This window comes from Pan troglodytes, chromosome 9 (genome assembly GCF_028858775.2).
Source record: "Pan troglodytes isolate AG18354 chromosome 9, NHGRI_mPanTro3-v2.0_pri, whole genome shotgun sequence".
NCBI lineage: Eukaryota > Metazoa > Chordata > Mammalia > Primates > Hominidae > Pan > Pan troglodytes.
In genome coordinates this window covers 88,012,826-88,025,310 of record NC_072407.2, presented here as the reverse complement: position 1 = coordinate 88,025,310, position 12,485 = coordinate 88,012,826, and the positions used below count along the sequence as shown (strand labels likewise).

Here is a 12,485-nt window from a genome sequence, read left to right as displayed (position 1 = left end):
TACACTTTAGGGACGATGGTGGTAGTGCAGAAGAGTGAAAATTTGAGATTATTTACTCTTTTTTTTTTTTGGTAATTTCTTTTAAGGTGTAAAGCATCACATTTTCTTCACTCTTTGGGTTTTGTTGGGGGAGGGAGAGAAAAGATAGGCTTTTGCTTTGTCACCCAGGCTGGGGCGCATTGACAAAATCATGGGTCACTGCATCCTCACCCTCCCAGGCTCAAGTAATCCTCCCACCTCAGCCTCCTTTGTAGCTGGGACCACAGGCATATGCCACCACACCCAACTAATTTTTTTATTTTTTTGTGGAGACAGGGTCTCCCTGTATTCCTCAGGCTGGTCTCAAACAACTGGGCTCAAGCAGTCATCTCACCTCTGTCTACTTCCGAAAGTTTTGGGATTACAGGTGTGAGTCACTGTGCCCAGCCTCCTCACTCTTTGTCATGTGGATTTGACTTTTGAAGAATAGCCAGATATATTTAGAAGGGATTTTAGAAATGGTTTGTCTTACTAATCATAACTTGGTAGTTTAATATTTTTATTTGTAAGCCACAGCTTAAACCCTTCAGAAAAAAGATAAACTACAGTTTCTATGACCACAGTTTCAGTCCAGGATTTGGTACGATAGTAGTTAATTATGTAGTCTTTAAAGTCAGAGATACCTTCCCTATCTTGGCTTCTGTTGTGTATCAGATATGTGATCTTGGACAGATTACTTAATCTTCACTGTCTCAGGTTGTTTATCTGTAATATGGATATACCAGTAGTGTCTACTTCATAGATTCAGTGACTACTACAAGGTAGCTAGCACAGTACCTGTTGTGTGAGAAGAGCTTTTTAAATGTTAACCACTATCATCAACATCCTCCTTATCATCTCTGAAAGCTCTTAAGGCAGTGCTTTGCTTGCTGATTAGCAAACATTTTTGCTGGGGCTGTTTGAAAGTGTATGTATACTCTCAGTTCAACAAAGAAGTTCATCTTCCAATGTAGTATTTGGTTTTAAATGGTTTTCTACTGTGTCTCCCTTGGGCTAAGGTCCTGGTATATAGAGGAAATAGTGGATGAAAGAAGTTGTTAAAGTCATCAATGATAGAGAAATTAGCAGGTATTGCCCCTTTAACTATTTTTAGATCCTGTATCCAGAAACTATCTCAAATTCTATAGAATATTTAGGGTAAGTAAATGCTACTGGTGCATTTGCTTCACTTAGAGCGGACAGTTCTTAGTCTGCACACTGAAAAGGTTTCCTTTTGAGAGCTTTCTTCATATTAAGTTGAAATTTGACCTATAGCCTGAGTTTAAAATTAGTCTTCCATTAAAAAAAACAACGTAAGTATTCATTTCAATGCAGTTTGACAAATAAACATTTGTGTAACCAACACATCATTCAAGATAGGAAAATTCTATTTCCCCAATCCTTATGCCCCCTTCCAGTCACTTCTTACCCACCTCCACAGTCACTGTTTTGATTTCTAATAGCATAATTTTGTTGGTTCTTAAACTTAATATAAGCGTAATCATACAAGTATTTACTTTTGCATTCTGGCTTTTTTTGCTCATCGTATTGTTTGAGATCTATGTTGTTGAATATACCATTAATTAATTCTTCTTTATTGCTGAATAATATTTACCACAATTTTGTCTATCCATTTTCCAAATGATGGAGTTTTGGATTATTTGCAGTTTTTGACTATTGTAAATAAAGCCACATTAAACATTAAGTCTTTTCTTACAGAGATAAGTTTTTATCTCTTTGGGGTAAATAGGAATGGAATTGGGTCATTAAGGTAGGTGTGTATTTAACTTTGTAAAGAACAACCTAATCCATTTTCAAGGTGATAAACTCCCACTAGTGATATATGAGAGTTCCAGTTGTTCCATATGCTCACCAACATTTGATACTGCAGATGTATTTAACTTTAGTCATTGTAGTAAGTGAAAAGGTGTATCTCATTGTGATTTTCATTTTCATTTCCCTGATGGCAGTGTTCAGTGTCATTTATCAGTAATTATTCCAGAGTCATGTTTGAACACATTCAGTTGCTCATCAGGTGCTTATTAAGTACCTTCTGCATGCTCAGTAGTATGTCGAGCTTTTAGGAGTATGGTTTTACTTTAAAATTTAAGTACTTGCAAGATTTTTTAAAAATGTTTCATGTTTACATAGTTTTCAGTTCTTAACGTTTTTGATAATGTTTCTTAATACCTCCAACTAGGTCACGTTTGTATAACAAAAGTAAGATTGTCATTCTTATTAAGTAGCTAAAACTCCACTGTTAATTAGTACATGAAGAACATACCTGTTTATTTTTGTTGCTCTCTGATTAGATGATACTTGATTTAATTTGACCAGTGGCCTAATTATCATGAAATTCTTAATATTTGTACAATTGCAGGCCCCTAGCAGTCTTCTTGATGCTTTGGAACAACATTTAGCTTCCTTGGAAGGAAAGAAAATCAAAGATTCTACAGCTGCAAGCAGGTATATCATTCTTTGTAGGCCAAAAAGCCAGAGTGATTTTTCTGAGGCAGTAGATGAAACCAGCTCAAGTTCCAAGCTGTTTAATTTCTCTATATCTTGATTTCATTTTCTATAAAATGGGTTTAATCATAATATCAGCCTCATAGAATTAGTATCAGGATTAAATGGATTAATACATGCAAATTCTTGAAATTGTTTCTGACCTTCAATAAATGTCAGCATCTGTTAAGATAATGACAGTGACTGCATAGTTTAGAATTGTGTTTATGATGTCAAAATTTCTCCTAAAGATGCTAATGCATTGTTTTATGTGGTGCTTTATAGTTATAAGATACATTTTTTTTTTTCTTCCCCCGAGGCAGAGTCTCACTCTATTGCCCAGGCTGGAGTGCAGTGGCACAATCTCAACTCACTTGCAACTTCCACCTCCTGGGTTCAAGCGATTCTCCCACCTCAGCCTCCCAAGGGTGGGACTACAGATGCATGCCACCACGCCCGGCTAATTTTTGTATTTTTAGTAGAGACAGGGTTTCACCATGTTGAGCAGGCTGGTCTCGAACCCCTGAACTCAAGTGATCTGCACACCTCAGCCTCCCAAAGTGCTGGGATTACAGGCATGAACCACCGTGCCAGGCCTATAATTGCAAGATACTTTCGTATTAATTTGCTCAATCCTCACAATAGCCCTGTGAAGTATGTAGTAGCAATGCTGGGACTCAAACCTAGAATATCTGACATCAAATTGCATCATCTCTGCCTAATGCCAGTTCATGGGGTTGATTATTGATATTTTATATTTTAATCACTTTATTATGTTTTAAGCTAATTCCTCAGACTAAGACCAGTTAACCTAGCAAATTGAAAGTAACACAAATCATTTCATATCAATCTGGTAACATGACTTTTATATTGGGTTAAGAAATTGCTTGAGTTATTCTCATGTTTTCTTATGAACCTTTTTTTAAAACAGCATGAAGAAAGAATTTGTATAGTGAGAACCTTCCTTCAGTTCTTTTTAGACTTTCTGGTTGTTTCAGAACTTTTGGTCTTTCTTTTAGTAATAAAATTTAAATAATTTCCAAAGGGAAATGCCGTTATTGGATTTTAGTACTCATTTTTAATCCTAGATTTGTACTTTGAATTTTCTAGTAAGATTTTCGAAGTAGCAGTCGAAACAATAAGTCTCATTTATTTGAGAGAATAACGAAAAAAAGAGCCATGTAGTTCAGGTGCACTAATTTACCTGAAATGTTTATCATAAAATTTATTGGTTTTCTTGCATTTCTGTCACAACTATGTTATTCTTCTTTTGTCTTCTGAATTGTACCTTTTTATTGGCTTATTTATAATACTAATTTTACATAAAATTTAAAAGGTAGTTTTTACCACTTTACGTGCTTAAGAGTAGAAACTAATGATGTTTGGTGTGTGGTAAAAGGAAAATTAATAAAGCTCAAGGTAGTTCTTCAGATTAGAATTCTTTACCACTTGTTTTACTTAGCCTAGAGATAACATTTGGAAAGTTAATGTTGAGGTTTATAGTGTGGATACGTTTTTGATAAAAGGGAAAGGAGGTGCCTTGCCAGTGAAAAATGATACATTGTACATGTATATTAAAAAGGAAATTCTAGTTTGGCAAAAGGGCAGCACATAGAAAGATGCCAGATGGCCTGGTGACTAGATTGAAACCAGTCTTCTTTTGAAGGGACCTGAAGTCCTCTGGGGATGTTGTTATAGGTGAAACATACCTAGACTTACGTTACGTATTACTGGTATGCATGTTTTGGTGTTCCTGTGGCACTGCCGAAACGTAGGCTGTAAATTAGCAGAGGGTTTTCCCTGTGATAAACTCAACACTTTTTCCCATCAGGGATTTTGTGGGAGTATGTGGGCTATTTCCCAATTGCACTGGTTTCCTCTCTTGGGGCGTGGAAGAGGCAATGTGTCCCACTCTGTTGTGAACCCTTTCCAAAGTCAAACACTTACTCTAAAAGCAGTGAGTGTATATTAAGTCAAGATTTTTCTAATTGCTTTAATCCTGTAGATCACTAGGTAGAATATTTCATCTGAAGTACTGGATTTGAATCCAGAAGTTAAGTTTATAATTATAGTGCCTATCCATGGCAAGGTTGCCAGACCATTTCATGACCTGGGTGTAATGTGAAGTGTTTAGCAAAAAGCCAAATTATCTCTGTTCAATTATCCTAGGGCAACTACACTTTCCAATGCAGTCTCTTCCCTGGCAAGCACTGGTCTATCTCTGACCAAAGTGGATGAAAGGGAAAAGCAGGCAGCATTAGAGGAAGAACAGGCACGTTTGAAAGCTTTAAAGGTAAGTTTGTGCATTCTCCTTATTTCAAAAAATGAGTACAGGTGTTCATTAGGTAAATGGGGCCTCTGCACAGACTTAGAGTCTTAAATGTATAGCTACCTAATGGGCTGAAACTCAGTCTAACTTTTCGTCCTGACATAGAATTAGGTAAAACAGAATATCTGCTATCAGAACAAATTAGAAAATGCTTTTTTCAGAGGCTGTACGAAGAAATCTGGTTTCTGGAATCCTTATGGTAGTTCCCTTTCTTAACAGGAACAGCGCCTAAAAGAACTTGCAAAGAAACCTCATACCTCTTTAACAACTGCAGCCTCTCCTGTATCCACCTCAGCAGGAGGGATAATGACTGCACCAGCCATTGACATATTTTCTACCCCTAGTTCTTCTAACAGGTAGGAGTAGAAGTTAAGGTTACCTTTGAATATGTAGGTTCAAAGACTTCTAATAGAAATTTTGCAGAACTTTTCAGGTTTACTTTTATTTATGCTTTTATAATCTATTCACACAAAGAGGTGGCGATAAATGGTGATATTGGTATAATACCTAAAGATAAAGTGATGAGTTTATATTTTACGTATTTACGAAATGGAAGACAGTTAAATCACTGATTTATACTAATAGGAATATAGCTGTTATCTCTGGGCCAACTTTTCATTGTGTAAAAATTATGATTAAACACATTTATGAGGCATCTAATGGTTCAAGACCCTTTATAGCTCTTTGACATATGGATATGATATGTATTTCAAAATGCCATTTCATTAGATATTAAACGTCTGTCATATCTGTTTCCTGGTTTTAAACTCTGTAATCTGGAACACAGTGACGGAGTTTAGTTGCCAGGTTTCTTGGTATTGAAGCCTACCAGACTAACTTTAATAATCTTGTTGTCTAATTTAAGCTACTTAACATGGAAATATAATATTGCCAGGTAAAGTTGGCATTTTCTGAACCTCAGAGTGGCTTAAATTAGTTTTAAAAGTCAGATTCTGGTTTGAATCCTGGCTCTGTTAGTTCTTAACTTTTTTTGAGAAACCTTGTTTTCAGATGAGACTGTGGTTCTCAACTTTAACATCAGAAGCATTTGGAGAGTTTATTAAACTACAGATATCTGAGTCCCAATCCTAGAGTTCTGATTCAGTAGGTGGGGCCTGGGGCCCAAGAATTTTTGTTTTTAAGATGCTCCCAGGTGACTAGGTTTTAGCACAGTGCATTATTAGCACATGTTAAATGTTCCATAGAGAGTGGTGAGTTTTTTCCTTTCACTTTGTTGTTGCTGTTTATTAACTCACCCTTAAAAGCTCATCTGCCTGCCTACTGACTCCTAATAGCTGAGCCTAATAGCTCAGTGTAAGTTTTACTACGTGAACTGCTTGCTGTATGCATGCTCAGTTGCTACCTGCTCCCTAAAATCTTAGTAGGTGTTTGTTGAATTTAGTTCTTTTTTTTCTTTCAGCTTTACGATTTGTTTGCTCATGTATGCTACCTTCTTTAATCCCCAGTTAAGTAACATTGACCCCATTAAGGGGCAAGTTCTCAACATGGAGATCTTGAAAAGAAGTCTGTCCTAGGAGAAAGAAGTGAAAAGAATGTTCATTGTTCGAGGCTGAAACAAATTATTGGATAAAGAACTAATTTCACTATGTTTTATGTCACATACTAAAAATTTTCACCTTTTTAATAGTAATTAAGGGCAAATCTTACAGCCCATTTACAGAATTATTATTGTATATTCTATATGTTCCCCAAAGCACTAAATGCATTTATATCTACTATCTACACAACTATTGTACATCTAAAAGACATGTCTTCAAAACTTTTTTATAAAAATACAGTTAGAAGGAATAAGTTCTAGTGTTTGATAGCACAGTAGAATTACTAATTAACAATAATTGTATTATCTATATCAAAGTAGCTAGAAGATTTAGAATGTTCTCAACACAGAGAAATGATGAATGTTTGAGGTGTGATAGATGTCCTGATAATTACATGGTATGCATGTATCACAATATCGTATGTATCCCATAAATATGTACAATTATTGTATATCCATTTAAAAAGAAAAACATTCTGTTTTGGAGAATATATAAGTTAAAAATTAGGAGCTGGGTGTGGTGGCATGTGCCTGTTGTCCCAGCTACTCAGGAGGTTGAGGCAGGAGGAAGGCCTGAGCCCAGCCGTACAAGCTAGCCTGGGCAACATCTTTGTCTGTTTCTCTCTCAATCTCTCTCTCTCTTTTGAGACGGTGACTTACTCTGTCACCCAGGCTGGAGTGCAGTGGCACGGTCATGGCTCACTGCAGCCTCAACCTCCTGGGCTCAAGCGTACCCTCTGCCTTATTAGCTTCCCGAGTAGCTGGGACTACAGGCGCACTCCGCAATGCCCAACTATTTTTCGTATTTTTTCGCCATTTTGCCCAAGCTGATCTTGAACTTTTGAACTCAAGCAGTCCACACGCCTCAGCCTCCCAAAGTGCTGGGATTACAGGCATGAGCCACTACACCCAGCCTCCAGACCCCTTCTCTTAAAAAAATTATCTGTACTGTGTTTGAATTCTTAGACACTCTGGGGTCATGTTTTGAGTGGTTCATTAAAATCACATAGAAGTCGGCCGGGCATGGTGGCTCATGCCTGTAATCCCAGCACTTTGGGAGGCTGAGGTGGGCGCATCATGAGGTCAGGAGATCGAGACCATCCTGGCTAACACGGTGAAACCCCATCTCTACTAAAAATATAAAAAATTAGCCGGGCGTGGTGGCGGGCGCCTGTAGTCCCAGCTACTTGGCAGGCTGAGGCAGAAGAATGGCATGAACCCGGGAGGCGGAGCTTGCAGTGAGCCGGGATCGCTCCACTGCACTCCAGCCTGGGCGACGGAGCGAGACTCTGTCTCAAATAAAAAAAATTACATAGAAGTCTTGAGGTAGAAATATATCATGTAAGCCAGGCATGGTGGCTCCCGCCTGTAATCCCAGCACTTTGGGAGGCTCAGGTGGGTGGATCATCTGAGGTCAGGAGTTCGAGGCCAGCCTGGGCAGTGTGGTGAAACCCTGTCTCTACTAAAGGACAAAAATTAGCCAAGCATGGTGGCATGCACCTTTAATCCCAGCTTCTTGGGAGGCTAAGGCATGCGAATCACTGGAACCCAGGAGCTGGAGGTTGCATTGAGCCAAGATCACATCACTGCACTCCAGCCTGGACAACAGAGTGAGACTCTTGTCTCAAAAAAAACAAAACAACAACAAAAAAAGAGGCTGAGCGCAGTGCCTTACGCCTGTAATCCCAGCACTCTGGGAGGCCGAGGCGGGCGTATGGCCTGAGGTCAAGAGTTTGAGACCAGCCTGGCCAACATGGTGAAACCCTGTCTCTATTAAAAATACAAAAATTAGCCGGATGCGGTGCTGCGCACCTGTAGTCCCAGCTGCTTGGAAGGCTAAGGCAGGAGAATCATTTGAACCTGGGAGGCAGAGGTTACAGTGAGCCAAGATCACGCCGCTGCACTCCATCCTGGGCGACAGAGCGAGACTCTGTCTCAAAAAAAAAGAAGAAAGAAATATATCATGTAAATAGTGTGTTGTGTGATGGGGTGGCTCTATTCATAAATGCATGTAAAATTTTTTCCCTGTATCATTGATACATAGTTTGGACACTGAGGCACTAGAAGTGAGGTTAATGAGTATTTTACTGTGTAGTATATTGCAAATGTGATTCAAGTTCTGTGAATATTAAAAGTAAGAAAAGAGTTTTATTAAAAATATTAAAATTGCTATGATATTTTGTATTTTAGAATCTTGTTGTTTAGGTTCATTTTAATAAGGAAATTAGTTTTTTCCAGGGGAAGACATTCATCCTTTTCAGAAGAGCTACTGTTCTTTGAATCCTGTATAAACTTAAGATATGATATTAGATTATTTTTCCAAGCCTCCTTAGAAATATGCTGTCATATGAAGAAACTGTTCCTCTTTTGAGATTTATATTAATGAGACTTTTCTCCCTTGTTTTTAATGTTTTTATCTGTGGTGGGTGGAGAAGGTGACACTAAAGTAGCAAAGTTTTTCTGGTAAATAAAACATGTTTCCAAAATATCTTTCTAGCACATCAAAGCTGCCCAATGATCTGCTTGATTTGCAGCAGCCAACTTTTCACCCATCTGTACATCCTATGTCAACTGCTTCTCAGGTAGCAAGTACGTGGGGAGGTAAGCATTGATGAATTCTATTTTAGATGTTACATGCATCTCTCCTCCTCATTCTGTGGTGTTTACTTATTTGTAGTTTTTTATTACACTTGATACATGAGAACTTGATAAGTATTAAAATGGCAATGAAGCAATTTTATCCCTTGAAGGTATGTTCATTTATTATAAATTAGGAATTTATGTTCAATTAAATTATGAAATGACATTTAATAAAGATAAAACTAAATGTAAGAGGAAGGACCAAGTGTGTTTTTAACTATGAGATTATTCTTTTAATGTTGAATTTTTATTCCATAACCAGAAAATGCATAGTGGTTATTTCGATTTTGGTGTCGAATTTTTTTTTTTTAACTTTTGGGGAATAACTTATCTTTGTGTTAAGTATATGATACAGTTCTAATAAAACTCAGATGGTATTATCACACAGGGAACTATGTTGTGACCATAATTGTCTTGACCAGCTTTATGGTCAAGACATAAATGTTTTAAATGTTTTTTTAATTAAGACCTGAAAGATTTTGCTAGTCAAAGAATTTCCCCCTTGTACCAATAAGAATGTTTGCTGCCCTTAAGCAGTTCTGAAGTGATAGGCTTATCTCTCATAGCAAGATAAATTAATTATTCTAATGAGTTTTTACAGTATGTAAACAAAGCTTTTTTCATTTTATTTTAATGATTTGAATTTAAGAACATTTTAAATTATTTTTTTGAAGGAACTATATCCTAGAAAGTAAGCTCTGTGAAGGCAGGTTTTAAAATATTTTGTTCTGACAAGTAGTTTGTAAATGTTTGTTGAATAAGGTGGGGCACAGAGCAGATAGTAAAACCCTAAAACACTAGATTTCATGGTAATTTTGTGAGCCTGAACTTGATTTAAAAAACTAATTGACTTTGAAGGCTAGTTTAATTTAGCTAAGTTTTAAGATCTGAGAGTAATTCCTAAAAATGACAAGATATTAATAGTTTAAAGTTCTTTAAGTATTTTAGAATTATTTCAGAATGAACTATAGATAGTAAATTAAGATTAAGAAAGCAGTTTCTTAATATCCTAATGGTATGTTCTGATTTTTGGATTCTTAATTATTTTCTGCCTTATTGTGAATTGCTTTAGAAAAGGTTAGTAGAATTAACATGACCATTTAAGCAGTTTCAGCTTATTTCCTTTTTTAAAGAAATGTAGTAGTCTTTTTAAAACTAAGGCTGAGTTGTTTTTCTAAATAGACTAAAAATTTTATAGAAGGCCAAATAAAAATATATTAAACATTTCAAAGAAGCTGAACTGCAATTCCTGTTTTGTCTGGACACCATGTACAACTAAAAATGACAAGTTGAAGTTTCTACTTGAAATTGTTAAAGTCACATATGAAAGCAGATAGACTATTACTGTGGAAGAACAATTCTAAGTAATTTCAGTCTGTAAGAATTGTTCTATGTCCTGTTATAAGACATTATTCCATCAAAGTCTCTATGTGACAGACTGCAATATATTGGAATACATTTAATCATGTTTTACTTTTCTATTTTCGGTTATTTTGCTTTGTATGCTGTTTCTGTAAAAATTTCCCCCATATTAAGTCCTATAATTTAATCAGAATTAAATCCTGTCTTGACTTTCATATAAGGATATTTGGCTTCTGAGTTGGTGATAAACAAAGTTTTGACTTCTGCATGATACTGAAGAGTACTTTAAGCCAAGAAAGTTCTAATTCAAGTCAGTACTCATATCCAGGACAATCAGATCGATATATTTTTTTTTAATTTTTAAAATTAAAGTTAGACTAAACTAACTTAAAGTTAGACTGAAATAAAGAAATCTCATATAAGGCCAGGTGCAATGGCTCACACCTGTAATCCCAGTACTTTGGGAAGCCAAGGCGGGCAGATCCCATGAGGACAGGAGTTCCAGAACAGCCTCGCCAACATGGCAAAACCCTGTCTCTACTAAAAATACAAAAATTAGCCAGGTATGGTGGTACACATCTGTAATCCCAGCTTCTTGGGAGGCCGAGGCATGAGAATCACTTGAACCCCGGAGGTGGAAATTGCAATGAGCCGAGATTTGTGCCACCACACTTTAACCTGGGAGACAGAAAAGAAAAGAAAAGAAATCTCATGTATGAGAAGCTTAGATCATAACATTAAATGCTTAAGGTATTTTAAAGTTAACTATTTACTTGAACACTTAAATATGTAACATTTTACATATAATGCTGCTGTTATAGTATATGACAAAGCAAAGGTATGATTTTTTTCATAATCCCCAAATCTTGTACTGTTCTTTTATTGGCTTTTATTAGCTAAAAATGAATGCCAATAACAGACATAGTATTTAATTTAGTTCTTTTAAACACCACAGAAATGATGCGCATTCCTAGTCATAGATTAGTGATAAGATAGAGATAAAGGGAAGAAAAGTTTATATGTATATATGAAAGACATTTAAGATTCCACCTTTTGGTAGAATGAAAATGGGAGAACACAAGCTCTCTTGTTGGCCTCATTGTATTATTAATGAGCCTTGACTTTTTCAACAAATGTTGTGGAGTCTAAACAAGCAGTCGGTATTGAATACTAATATCTGAGAAGACCTAGGTTTTCATCACCCTGAAAATTTTGGATGATAGCAAACTTTGAATTTTTATATCTAAAAATATACAATATTATCAGTTTGGTACACTGTTGAGTATTTGAAGCAAGATTTCAGATTTTAGTTTAGGTGTAATAGAATTATCCATTCTGAAGTTTAATTTGCTTTACTTTTAGCTGGCATGAAACACAAAACACTTGATGAAAAAATTTGATTATCTGGGCAGGTGCGGTGGCTCATACCTGTAATTGCAATATTTTAGGAGACCAAGGCAGGAGGATTGTGTTAGCCCAGGAATTTGAGACCAGCCTGGGCAATATAGCAATACCTTGTCTCTACCATGTTTAAAAAAAAAAATCAGTTTAGTGTGTGTGAATGTAGGTATCAGTTGTTTAGGACTTAAAGGTGATAATATGACTGTGGTGCCATTTTAATCCTTGTTTTAACTTTTTTTGGATTTTTTTAGATGACTCTAGTGTAGCATAAAATTAAACTTTTGCACCAGGTGTGTGGTGGCTCACGCCTGCAATCCCAGCACTTTGGGAGGTTGAGGTGGGTGGATCATTTGACGTCAGGAATTTGAGACCAGGCTGGCCAACATGGTGATACCCCATCTCTACAAAAAATATAAAAATTAGCTGGGTGTGGTGGTGTGCACCTGTAATCCCAGCTACTCGGGAAGCTGAGGCATGAGAGTCGCTTGAACCTGAGAAGCAGAGGTTGCAGTGAGCCAAGATCATGCCCCTGCATTCTAGCCTGGGCGACAGAGCGAACCTCTGTCTCAAAAAAACGAAAAAATTAAACTTGAATGAATAATGAAAAAAAAAGGACAAAACTATATTTAAAATTTTTAGACTGGGTGCAGTGGCTCACACTTGTAATCCCAG

The 12,485-nt window shown here is 36.5% G+C and overlaps 1 protein-coding gene across 27 annotated transcripts in view; it reads left to right on the top strand.

Moving 5' to 3' along the window:
- PICALM (phosphatidylinositol binding clathrin assembly protein) overlaps positions 1 to 12,485 on the top strand; it is a 110,969-nt gene that overhangs the window by 63,431 nt on the left and 35,053 nt on the right. For all 27 annotated transcript variants that reach the window (XM_508908.9, XM_009423907.5, XM_063783367.1 and 24 more), the window contains 4 exons: positions 2,399 to 2,484; positions 4,693 to 4,816; positions 5,072 to 5,208; positions 8,908 to 9,011. In XM_508908.9, the coding sequence (XP_508908.3) occupies positions 2,399 to 2,484; positions 4,693 to 4,816; positions 5,072 to 5,208; positions 8,908 to 9,011 (451 nt within the window). The remainder of the gene's footprint in view (positions 1 to 2,398; positions 2,485 to 4,692; positions 4,817 to 5,071; positions 5,209 to 8,907; positions 9,012 to 12,485) is intronic.